At 32.1% G+C, this 13492-nt stretch overlaps 2 protein-coding genes across 4 annotated transcripts; one reads left to right on the top strand and one right to left on the bottom strand.

Annotated features, from left to right (window-relative positions):
* The first annotated feature begins 686 nt into the window (after positions 1-686).
* Positions 687-3068, top strand: Rpp21 (ribonuclease P protein subunit Rpp21). Of its 3 annotated transcripts, none has more exons than XM_088233017.1 (3): positions 687-753; positions 1110-1198; positions 2125-3068. In XM_088233017.1, the coding sequence occupies exons 1-3, from the start codon at positions 751-753 to the stop codon at positions 2426-2428; spliced, it is 396 nt and encodes a 131-aa protein (XP_088089143.1). In that variant the 5' UTR covers positions 687-750; the 3' UTR covers positions 2429-3068. The 3 variants fall into 3 exon arrangements, with proteins under 3 accessions (XP_088089143.1, XP_088089144.1, XP_088089142.1); XM_088233018.1 differs by having other exon boundaries at positions 737-799; XM_088233016.1 differs by having other exon boundaries at positions 741-997.
* LOC148277329 (uncharacterized) lies at positions 3058-13478 on the bottom strand. The gene is made up of 7 exons (XM_088233015.1): positions 13132-13478; positions 12854-12952; positions 11366-11529; positions 9883-10066; positions 8133-8295; positions 6624-6791; positions 3058-4735 (listed from the first exon to the last, which is right to left on the bottom strand). Exons 1-6 carry the CDS (start codon positions 13271-13273, stop codon positions 6629-6631), a joined length of 915 nt encoding a protein of 304 aa, XP_088089141.1. The 5' UTR covers positions 13274-13478; the 3' UTR covers positions 3058-4735; positions 6624-6628.
* Positions 13479-13492: the final 14 nt, after the last annotated feature.

The following is a 13492-nucleotide window of genomic DNA, read 5'->3' on the forward strand; positions in this document are numbered from 1 at the left end:
TTTTTTTGTGCTCGAGTTGTTTTTATTTGTTTGAAGTAATTCTTACGTATCTTCATTAATTCCTTTATAAAGTACGCAGTAAAAGGGGCTGTAAAATAAGCATCCCAACACGTTTTGCAGCTACAGAGGGCATATGTGGTTGAGATTCAAGTTAACCGTTTCCGATTATGTTCAATTTTAGTAAATTAAGGGAGCAAGAATTCAGCACGTCTTGCAGCTACAGAGCATACGGGTGGTTTTAAATCTAACCTATTTTCTTTTACAAAAAGGTGACTTAAAAGTGTTTTAGCAAAATATAAACGCTTACAGAAAATAAAGAGAAAGATATTTAAAAGAGCAAGGTAAGTGCCGGCAGCAGAGTTAGTGCTGACAGCAGGGTGAACGGTGCACTAAAATAAGCCTTGGTAAGTTAAAGTTTGTTGCTAGAGGAAAACTCGGCAGTTTAGAATGGAGTCCTCGTGCCAACCCTTTTAATATCCAACCCGTATATAAGACTAATAATTATTACTTACGAGGGTGGCCTTTTCCATACCGATTCATTTAGAATAGGTATTTAGTTAATTTATTGGTTTTGGCATTTTTTTAATGTTTATTGTTCTTAAAAATGATATTATAAATAAATTTTAATAAAATTTATCGATCTTTCCAAATAGTCGAATTCTGTCTCCGAGTACAGAAATGAGTTTATGGATATTGGCAACACTGTATTAAACGTCAAACACAGATGGAAGATAAGAGCCAATATAATCTATGGTAGGAGCCTAAATAGTTACTATAATAAACGTCAAACGATTTTAAGGTTAAAATTGGTAGCTTATTTTACGTTTTTAGTTGTATTTTTAACTGTCATAAATAATTCACTTGAATCACAGCTTTCGTGATTATTTATGCTATTATACTACGATTGGAAAGAGCAAAATACTTTCCAAAAATGCCTAAAACTTCTCAAAAATGTAAAGGATATGAAATTTTCCAAAGAATGAATTATCTCTTCCAGGTGAACAGAATACCAATTCAGTTGTAGCTATTCTCAGTTAAATCTTTATCAATTAGTTCGTGAAACTCGTTTTATTTGTGCTTAATTTCAATATGCACTTATATTTTTATAGATCAGAGACCTGATGGCAGCACATCCAATGATGTCCACGTACTATGGAAATTTGATTGTGAATATCGCAAAAAAGTCGGTGCTCCGAATGTAGGTTACTTTTATGATTATTAATTCATTTCAATTTACATCAATTACAAATAATAAATTAGAAACCAAGAATCTTATTTTACATACCTCATAAAATTAGCTTAACTCAGTTGAGCATTGTTGTTTGTGAAGTCTTATTTACGTGTATTTATTGTTCAAATTTGTTTTAAAATAATCCTAATTATATATTTTTTTGTTTTTGCGCCACAGCAGGGCAGAGCTGGTATTCTGAATGGAATTGCGTGCAAAGAGATCGCTATGTTAGCGTGTATTTAGTACATAAATATGCGTTAAAAAATAGTTCTCTACATGCGCTTTCGCGTTCAGAATACCTCCCCAGAAGGCCCAATTACAGTGGTGAATTACAACACTGAAGACTAAGATTTGAGACAAATCACATTTAATTTTTATGTTCTCACCGGGAATCGAACCCGGAACCTTTCGTGCTCAAGTCAAACAAATCACATTTAATTTTTATGTTCTCACCGGGAATCGAACCCGGAACCTTTCGTGCTCAAGTCAAGTTCCTTTAACCATTAAACCACGAAGACCGCCAATATATATCATTAGTGTTTGCTATGCTTAAAACAAAATTGACTTGTTACTACTAGTACTTCCATCACATTTTTCCCTTTTAGGGGTTGATTGAGAGTTTGAAAATCCACATGCGTCTATCTTGACATACATTCCTTGCTTCTTCCACTTTCACAAATCTGCCCTTGATAATGCCTCTATTTGATATTTGTATTTATTTGATCGCATCAAGGCTGTTTTGGGCGTCCTCATCTTAAATTATTCACTCTTGTCATATATATTTGTTTTACTATTCTTTCATCACCCGTTCGTTCCATCTGATCAAACCATCTAAGTGATCCTGTTTTAATCTTATCAATTATGGTTATTTTTATAATTAAATTTGTTTGCAGAGATCCCCATTTAAAAAGACAGATTTGTAAGAGGTGTCGAGGACCACTTTTACCGGGTCGAACTGCCAAAGTTCAAGTTAAAGGTAAAAAGAAGTCCACTCTCGTTTCTTGGCAATGTCTATCGTGCAATTTCGTCAAAAACTACCCTGCAGTAGCAAATAAGAAATTGTGGCTGGAAAACCCTGATTCGCTAATTGAAAAACTTGTATATGATGAAAATAAACCTTCCCAAACAAATCAGACAAAACCAAGTGTAACAAAAAAAGAAAAACCTCATCAAGAGACACTGGAAACTGATCGGTGATTATTTTGGATCAAAAATAAGTGCAAAAACCATGTTCTTATAAGATTCACGAGTTATTATTTTTAAAATAAGAAAATGTCTATGGCAGTTCAACAAAAACCCTTGGTCGAAAAGTTTATAACTATGAGACCAAATTTTTCACAGTCGTTTCTTTATTGTAAATAATCAAAACTTAATATTATTAATTGAATAGGCATTCACTTCGTAACACATTATAAATTATTAAGAAAATAAAACTTTGTTATTAGTGTTACACAATGTGAGTTTTATATCACCGGTCGGTGGGAGGAGTGCTCTCCCGAAACTGTAGTAGTGTTCTTGTAAAATAATAAAATTTTGGCAACACTAATAACAAAGTTTCATTTTCATAATAATTTAATCAAAACTTACTCTAGAGAAATTATTAATTTTGCAGCTAGTCAATTTAGATAATGTTTTTATAGTAAAAGTAAGAAATATCTCTTTCGGTATACCCAAATATTTTTTTTTCTATTTTCTGGAAAATGGGCAAAAAGTTGTTATAGAGAGAGTGCCTCGGACCTCCTGATCCTTAGTTTGTGACACTACCACAGGACCACAACCCGTCTCAAATTATTTATGTACCAATATAAGACTTAATAATAAAACAATTTATAATAAACTATATTTTATTTGAAAAATAGAGTATACAGTCAACAATTATGTATATACATACATTTACAACAAATTGCATATCACAAAAGTATTCTTGGAGAATAAGGCACAATTTTCGATAGAACAGTGGTGTATGAACAAACTAGCATTAATTCTCGTGATTTATTTGTAAATATTAATTAGTTAAAAAACTAATATTTTTCAATCTATCTTTAATAGAGATATAAAAATACAAACAAGTGCTCGATATAGATTTTCTAGCTACCATTAGCAGTCATGTTAATATATTATGTATTAAACGTTTTATAAAAATATCAACACATTCACAACATTTTAACGACGTAAAATTATAATAAACTACATCAGTGACATGATCTTACTATGATATGTAGATTACATTTAAAAGTTTAACGTTAAATTTACATCTACCTGACTAGTCAACTCATAACTTAATTATGTTATTTTTGATTGGCTTTTTATATCCATTCATGTTGATGGCTTTTTTAGCCATTCATGTTGATGTAGGGAGACTTAATTGGAAGAAATATAATAGGACACTTGGACTGAGTTTTATGTTCGTTTTACATATACAACAAACATACCCTTCTCAAAGATTCTCAGTTTAATATTTACTTCCATATCATCAATATTTTTTTCCATTTTACTTAATTACGATTTTTTTAAACTTACCAAGTGTCATTTTATAGAACTTCACTTTGTATTTTGATATGTTGACAGAATTATTTTTACGTGTTATTTGCACAGTCCCTCGGATATTCCATCTAAGATATAAGTTATAATTGTATTTGGAAAAAATATAGCTGCCATGAAGCAACCGCATTTATGTACATATAACAATATATTATAACAATCATTATGCAGTTCTTGTGTATTTCATATGTCAAACAGATGATTATTATTTTATTAAAATTCTATAAACCTACACAAAATCATATTCAAAACTTCGATTCGTCATTGTAAGTATATTTAAATACAATATACATGTTGAATGTTTTACATATAAATTTTATTTTCAAAATTAAAATGTGATCGACCATTAATTAATTTGGTATTTATGAGTGTGATAAATTTATTACAAGTACATGGTACATCAGAGTGTAACATTAATAAAATATTATTCTATATATTAGATAAATTAATAAACAAATATTCTTAAAAAAAAGCTTATTATACAAGCAACCTAAAAGATAAAGTGATTAATCTCAGGGAAACAAAATTGTTGCATTTTTGTTTACTGTTGAAATGCGCATTTCAAAAAAAAACTATTGAAATCATATGTAAATAAACAGCTAATATGTGTTCAAATTATAACTGTTTCTTAAACAACCAAATACATCTTTCAGAAATGCAGTAATTAAAACTATAACATAAAATTTGCAAATATCCTTTGTAAACAAAATCAGAGAGCGTAAAAAAATAGGAGTACATTATACGCTTAAATGTATACTTATACTATGTAGGATAAAAAAAGTTATTTAGCTTTTTAATACTAAAATAGGAAAGGTACAAAAAAAGTATTGCATTACTTGTTGTACCAAACATTATTAAAATATTTTTTTAGTATATGTATCTTCAATTTATGGTGGGGTGGTTTAATGAGGCAAGATACATTTTTTTGTTTATTTGATGTGTTTCCGTACACCCGGGAACCACCTGTAAGAATATTAAACAAAATAAACATTAATTTCATTAAACATTAATAATCGTTTTTCAATTATCATAAATGAAAGAAAAATTGTCAGTTTTTATATTTCCATGTTTTAATAAGTACATACATTATTATGGCAGTGTTAACTGTCGACTTATTGTACGGGGGTAGGATAAAAAGTAATGCACACATGTCTGTAGCTAACAAAAATAAATAGCAAGATCGGACAAAAAGCATATTAAAGTACAATTCTTAAGCTTCATAATCATTTATTTATTTTTAAACGTAGAGACGGTGTAGTACCCACCATGAACAGATTTTACGGTGTCCCAATTGTTAAATAATGAAGTCAACACGGTCCTTGAATATTCCACTATGGTTTGCGATATGTTTTTGATTGATTCGCCGTTGACTTTGAATTGAATCGAGACGAGTTTGCAATGTTTATCGTCTGTGACAGTAATCAGTCCTCCACTGCTTGTTTCATCAACAATTATGGCTTTTCCAGGCTTGCAACCATGAAAGTTTGTCAAAAATCGATTTACAGTAGACCTATCAACAGCGTCGTCACTATAAACAGCCTTTAAATTAAGATAAATCTCAGCAGGAGTTAAAAATTTGATAACAGCACGCTGTTTAACTCATGTTGACATAGCACCAGAACACGTCTCCATACTTCCGCTTCTCAAAGTACACTGGATGAACGCAACACCTTCAAACCGGCCCATGCATATAGAGTGGAAATGATACTTCCACATGCCACCTGGCGCGCTGCTAAAGATCATTTCGTTTGCATTTTGTGAGTATACCCTCATCGTATGCAGAATTACCTCTAATAACCATAAACTATTCTTCTAGTCTTGTTTCCTAACTTCATTGGTAAACAATCTCAATCATTTGATACATGAAAGCTAGATTTTCTAAAACTCAGTACATAATAATAAAAAAATCTGTTATAAGTGAAATTTTGACATTTTTATGTGAGTAAACCCATGTTTTCTTCAATACTAAACTTTTCCATAACATAATTACGTTGTCGTAAGATGTATAGTGTTTTCCAATTGTTTGTGTACTTTGTAACTGAGTAAAATGTGATGTAATATACAAATAATAATAAATCATAATCATTCCCCTTTCCACACCTAGTGATGCATAAGGACACTGCATTTGTAAACCAAATGCGCCGTATTTTGATCTTCTGCTACATAAAGGTAAGGTGATTAGCCCTACACTTCAGGTGCCAGTCCAGGAACAATAAAATGTAGCGGTTGAAATGACCTTGAAAATCTATATTTCACGTCCATCTTGCCAGAAATGAAACACGTCAACCATTACACAAGGTGGACTCATTTCCACTAGATTACCTTACTCAGGATTTTTACCTGAGAGCAGCCATTGAGTCAAAAAGTCAGTGGCGGCCTCCGTGGTGTAGTGGTCAAGACGCATGATTCACACACGGAAGGTTCCGGGTTCGATTCCCGGTGAGAACACAAAAATTAAAATGTGATTTTTCTCAAGCCTGGGTGCTCTGTGATGTAATTCACCACTGTAATTAGGCCTCCTGGCCTGTTGTGGTGCAAAAAAATGTAAAAAAAAAAAAAGCACTCATCCAAGATTCTGGTTCTATTTCACACCTAGAACTATATTCTTCATCGCCCCGAACACAGACAGATTGAGGAACTATTATTCATTCTGTCCATTGTACTATAGCTGCAAGATGTATTGATTTCTTGCCTTTTAATGTGCAGCATCCTTGAAGTAATATTTTACGATGATGGTGATAGTTTCACCATGAGATTGTTTTTCACATCTTCAACTCATTGGGAATATTACGCACATAAATAAATGATCTATTTTTATTTATAGAATATACAATTTAAAAAAAAGACTTACCAAATTTACTGGCTCAACCCAAACAGTTTGAGTGCATTGTAAGCAGTTGCCAAAGCAACTTCCTCAGATCTTCGGCCCATAAAGGCAGCAATCATCTCCACTACAGCTGGTAGTGAACATGGCTCGTTTCGTTGAAATGTACAATATCGTTGTAAAAATGTCATAGATCTACAAACGAAGCAAAAAACAAGTTGAGTTTTTAATATAATTTAATATTTTTTTGTGACTATAATTAAAAAAATATTCATATGTAAATTTATTTATTTATTAGACAATTGTAGTCTGCATTTATTTTACACATCTTATAATAATACTTCCTCACTGCAGTGAGTCATGCTAAGGGATATTTTTTTTACTTAGAAGCGCATTATATTCGACCCAAAGTGAATTTTTAACTTATCATCATCGTCCACCTTGGCACTGCATTAGTAAACCAAATGCAGCGTAGTTTGATAAGATACTTGGAAGGTGATCAGTCTTGTGCGTCAGGTGCTAATCTAGGAAAAATGAAATACTGCAGTCTAAAAAAACTTTAGAATCAATATATAGATAGGTGAAGGAGCCGATCACTACACAACGAGGAGGACTTATCTTCACTTGATTTCCTTATTCAGGACTTTTACCTAAGAGCAGCCATCAAGTTGAAAACACTCGTCCAAGGATCTGGTTCTATGTCACACACAGAACTGTATTCTCTTATCCGCCTGGATACAGAGAGATCTTAATTCCTAAATATGTATGCCCTTTTAAAGAAAACATTTATATAGGGCGTACTGTGTTACATTAAAGAATGCACTTAGTTTTATCTATTTGCCAATTATTAACCACCCATCTCCATTATTTATCTGCTGTTTTTAAATGTTTGATAATTACAAATTTATATTCTAATTATTATTACTACTTAAGTTTTGGGGGCCCTTACTAAGTGAAACAAAAATCTGTAAGAATGAATTTGAAAAATAATTATTTCATGCCAATATGAATTTGTCGGGTTTCGCAATTGTGGCACCTACGTGCTGTCTATCTACAAAAAACATATTTACAATATTTTTAAGGTGCATTATTTGATAAACTGAAATAATTTATTTTTATATGGACAAATTAACTTTATTTAACTGCAAGATAAATTAAGTAATTAAAATCCATTGCTTATCGTAATACAAACATGTGATTATTGTTGTTGCATTATTAATTAGGTTTATTAATAGATAACCAAATGTATTGCTAGATAATTTCCAATGCCAAAATATATCTAGCTACTTTATATTACTGATACTGCACGTGTTTTATATAATTTTAATTAAATTACGTTTAAAAAGGTCAAACTTTATTACTACATCTATGCATATTATATTATATACATTTAAAATATTTGGACATATGAAATTTCGGCAGTATTTAGTTGAGCAAAATACCTACTACCAATGAAAATAATGCAAAATTCATACAAATTTAAAATTTCTGTATTAAATAAACAAAATTAAGAATAAAGAGTGGAGCAGAACTTACCGTTCAGTAAGAGCATCCTTAACATGTGCAGGCAGCTTCGAGGCACGGGTATTTGGGTACATAAAGGGTGAGTCAGTCTCCACTAAGAGTTTATCTAACGGTATTTTACCATCTGCTAAAAGTGTTCTCACCCCATTATCTGATTTATCTTTGCATAGGTACCCTAAAAATAAAAAAAATGTGTTTAAAGAAAGCTCGTATAAACGAGTAGCGGTGTAAGTGCAATTTTCACATAAACGAAATATTATTGAATAAATTGAATATGCATGTATGACGATAACACTAATCGACAATGATTTTGTTACATTAACTATTACTGTCGATTATTATGCATTTTTGCCTGCTAAATATAAATATGCTATCAGAATGTATCTATCACCCTTTATTTTTTTGTAATTTTATGTTTTACTCCCAAATTACTATATCTAGCCTTTCATATCTAATTTTTGTACCAGTTTAAAATAATATTGGTTTAACCATGCATTTTTATTTACCCAATATCGCATTAGTCTGGATATATCTGATTTTTGGCAATAATTGGACAACTTTAGTATTTTTTTACTGCTAGTAAAGTAAATATCTATTATTACTAGTAGCACACATTAACTAACCAAAATTGTGAACCACTTAAACTATGTACAATATATTGTTTAACGACGATGACCAGTGGCGTGCGTTCCATATAGGGACATAAGCAATACCTACCCTACTCGAATTTCATTAAAACAATTACAAAAAATAATATAAAATATGTAAGTAACTATTTGTAAAATTTTAAAAATGCGCCAGATAAAATTCAGTTAATTACTGTGTCATACCGATCGGAGCGCAACCATCGGCCAGGGTCGGCTAAGGCACAAACTACAATGGCTTATTTTGTTCATACTACAGCTGCTGTTTACATGAACAAAACGTGTATGTGTGAGTTTTTTTTCAGTTGTAATTACGCATGTATGGGTAACTTTAAAGGCAGTGCTTTTCATAAACAAACAAATACGTATCTGGCATCTAGCGTTTTTTTTATATTATTATTTAATAAAAGTCGGTCAAATAAATAACCTCAAACACCTCAAATCGATTACCTTAATAAAATCGAGAATATGGTCCACGTTAACTTTGTTAATAAAAAAATTAAATGGAGTTCTGTGAAACTTGTGATAGTGACGGAAATATGTGTTTAACCGTTTCAATAAACAACATATTTTCTCAGTTATCCTTTATGGGCAGGTGACGAGTGAAGGAAATTGTTTGGTAAGATTTATTACTTATATAAAACATACTTATTTTCTACTGCCTACCCTAGTTAAAAACTCCTGAAGGCAGTACATATTCCCCTCCATATGGATACAGCCAGCAGCATGTGTTTTCGCCATTTTGTTTATAAAAAAAAAAATAGCCTTTGTCTGTGCGTGGACACCAGATCTTACACTCGCAGCCACCTCGGCTAGGCTGATTGTAGAAACACAATTGAAAAAGTTAATAAGAGAAAAAGAGACGCATTACATATTTATAAAAAAACTGCGTCTTGCTGCCAGGTCTAGAAATCCTCATATAACTATAAAAAAAATGCATCCTACCAGTAGGTCACTTGCATTATTTACGACTACTAAAAAATGGCCTCAAAGTTGAAATATGTATTTGCGTAAATCTTAACAAAGCAAATAACATTTATTTCATTAAAATTCACATTTCTGTTTTATCTTCATCAATGCACATTGATATATGAAAAAATTTTAGTTTTGGTCTTTACCCGTAAGCCCCAAAGAGTATCCTTCTTCTATGTATCGGACACCCTGATCGACGGAACCGCAAAACGAATGTATGAAAACAGGGGGTAGACGGCTACGATATGATGATAAAATGTTCAATAAGTCTTCCTGAGCTTCTTTTTCGTGTATGTATAATGGTTTACCAAGTTCGCATGCTAATTCAATCTGCAATAAAGATACACCTTTGAAAAATGTTACAGAAATAAATATGGAGAAACGAAACACAACAATACTTAAAAATAGTTTTTAAAAACATTGAAATTTATTGCAACAGAAAGGTTTTGAGAAGGGAATATTACTTCTCATAAGCTGGTTTAAATGACCACTTTGCACACCGTCACTACACTGGTCACTTAAACCAGCCGATAACAGGTAATAAACCCTGTAAATGCCTATACTTACATATTTCCTTCTCAAAAATGTTTTCCCTCTATGTAGCAATAAATTTTAATCTTAATAACTCCCTAGAGAATGAAATCCGGCCTTCTCTACAAACATTTGGACATTCTAAAAATTGTTTGTAAAAAAGCAATTCAGAAAAGCGCTCATAAGGTATTATAATATTACAAAAAAGGCACCATTAGGATATCTGTTACGCATTATTTTTTTTATTTTATGGCAATTGAGTTGCAGTATATTGCACTGGCAACACAATAAACCGTCAGTATGCTGATAAAACCCTCTAAATGACAACATTCGATAAAACCAGTTATAAATGCAGTTATATGTAATTTTTTGAGCTTTATCCACTGATAAAAACCTCTAAATCAGTATTTTTCAAAGCGGGCGATAACGCTCCCTTGTGGGCGTTGAAGGCCTCAGGAAGGCGGTAAAAGGCCTAGAGAAAATTAAGAGGCGTTGAGGCAGTCTAGCGGGGCGATGGCTGATTTTTAAAAAAAGGCTTCCAAAAGGTACTTGGCTGACTCGATTTTACAATCTGTTGGACTAGAGTTCCTAGAAAACAAAGACACAGGATTGCAAGACAACCTCATTACATCAAAGAATGATATTTCGTACTTGAAAGACCTGTATAAATTGTTTAATGTCAATCTCCAGTTTCACGGCGACGAATTGAACTTGATTAAAACAAAAAATGACATTGCTGCTTTCATAGCCAAACTGCTATTACAGAAAAGAAATATTGGCAGACGTGAATCGAATAACTTTTATCAGCAGCATCCTTCAACAATAACAACATGATTGTTTACTACTGCCTTGGACAATTCTCCTTAAGACTTAAAAAGTAGACTTTATTTTCAGTTCTCAATTATACCTCGATAAACAAGCTTGTGTTTCTCCGAAATCGGTATGTATTTTTTTTTTAAAATGGTTTAAACATTGTTTTTATTTTAATTTTAAGACTATACCCAAGGAACCTTTTTTTATTTGAAGATCTACCATATTATACAGTTCGCTGCTCTAACAGGCATTATTTGAGTTATCCATAGCAAAAATAAAAGTTACCTGTTTAATGAATATATCCCGTTGGACAGCAGGTTCGGAAAAGTCTTTTCCGTAGTCCAAACCACACTCCCCGATGGCGACACACTCGGGAGAAACCGCTATACTCTTTAATGATTCCCAAAGATCTTCTTCAACCATTGACTTGGCATCGTGAGGATGGACACCTTAAAAGTCAAATTTATTTTTTGAAAACATATTTTACATTGTTTCTGAGGCTAGCAACATTATTGTAAAGTGATATAAAAATTTTATAATTGTTTTATTTTAGGCAATTCATCAGTATCAACAGCTATAGCTTATCCACAGCTAATAGTGCATAAGGCACTCCATAAGTACACCAATTAGGAAGTTCGGTGTTGATTACGGTGAGCACACATTTGTGCATTTCAGAAACCTTATGTTGCGGCGGGGTGAACATTTTAATGCATTTCGGTAACCTTCCAAAAAACACAACTTAAACTTCAATTTTTTTCTGTCATGTTTGCTTTGCTGTAGAGCGGATAGGTGTCACTATAATACAAAAATATTATTGATTCTTTTCTGTTTCAAAACATGACTAAAAGTTATTATGGCAAAGATAGACTATTAAAGTAAGCAAGAAAAAAAATTGTATCGTATTATCAGCGCTATTTGTATTTCTGAAATAACTCCACGTGTGACGACAGAAGTTCCCTTCCGCTTATTCTCGATCAGTTCTGCCCATTGACAGCAAGCGAACCGGAAATCTTTCATAACTCTCTTGTCATTGGTTGATTCATATGAACCAGTGACGTCGTTCAAAGCAGTTTGTTTTTATTAAAATATTTTTAATATTTTTTTTCCTACATTTTCAGGAAACTTTGTATCCAATTTTCCGTAGGGCTGAAGTTCCTCACTGTGGCATGTCTTGATAACTTTTGTTACATGAAGATAAAATGATCAGTCTTATGCTTCAGGTGTCATTTATATGAATTTTTCGTGTCCAGGAATCGAACATGCAACCTCTTGCATGGTAGGCAAAAGCGTTAACCACAATAATATAACCATAAGGCGGCCATTAGATTATTTGGTTGAATATAACGGGTTTTTAAAAATTATAATTAATAACGGGTTTTTAAAAACGCAATTGAATCGGGTTGTGGTCCCGTGGCTAGTGTCTCAGACTCACGGCTCGAAGGTCTGTGGTTCGAATCTCACTCTACTCCAACATGATTCCCATTTTCTAATAGCGAGTTATTTACAACTTGTTGAAAATGGTCCTCAAAATGAAATATTTGGGTAAATCATAAGAACACAAATATTTCTATTCAAAAAATTAAATTAATAAAGAAAAACCATTTTAGGAATATGTCGATGGCTGCGGATTTTTAATTTAGCAAACTTAATTTCTCTATCTGGGATTCACCCAGTTTATAGATTAGTTGATAACAGTTCTCGGAATCTGATGACTCAGATAAAAATATGTCAATAATTTTTATTGGACTTACAAAAGTGCAAAACAAACTTTACCTGCCGTGCAGTATATCATTCCAGGATATATTCTTGTCAGACGTAAAGCCTCTTTGCTATTTCTTACTGAAGTAGCAGCTACTAAGATTTTTTGGACACCTTAAAACAAAAACAAATTAGTATTTTTTTTCAATCGAGGAATTTGTTTGCTGTGGGATACAACAATATAAAGGACAAAAATACAGTGATAGCTTACAAATAAATAAAAAAAAGTTACATGATTTGACATTACAGAATCCGTAAAATATGACATTTCATGTCATTGATTAGTTATTTACCTGAATCTTTTGCCCTTTGTATTACCGAATCTAGATCTCTGCTGTACTTTTTGTTGGTCAAATTCGCTCCGACATCCACAACAATTAAGTTATCGTAACATTGCTTCATGACATCAGAACTCTGCGTGGGTTGGGAATCCATTGTAAATATTATGCGTCTGTAAAGATTGAACAAATACGAACTACGAACTGGAACAATGAATGATTAACACTGAACGTTTAATTTTGGATGTAGAATTTAGCCGTCACCCCCTGATAATAAACTAATGTAAATAATATTTACATTACAATATAACAAAAAATAATAACCATACGTCGATTCGCGGTTCGAAAATACCACAGTGCTCAAGTTGCCAGTTGA

This window comes from Micrasema longulum, unplaced genomic scaffold, assembly GCF_059751315.1.
Source record: "Micrasema longulum isolate JH-2025_06_02 unplaced genomic scaffold, ASM5975131v1 h1tg001049l, whole genome shotgun sequence".
NCBI lineage: Eukaryota > Metazoa > Arthropoda > Insecta > Trichoptera > Brachycentridae > Micrasema > Micrasema longulum.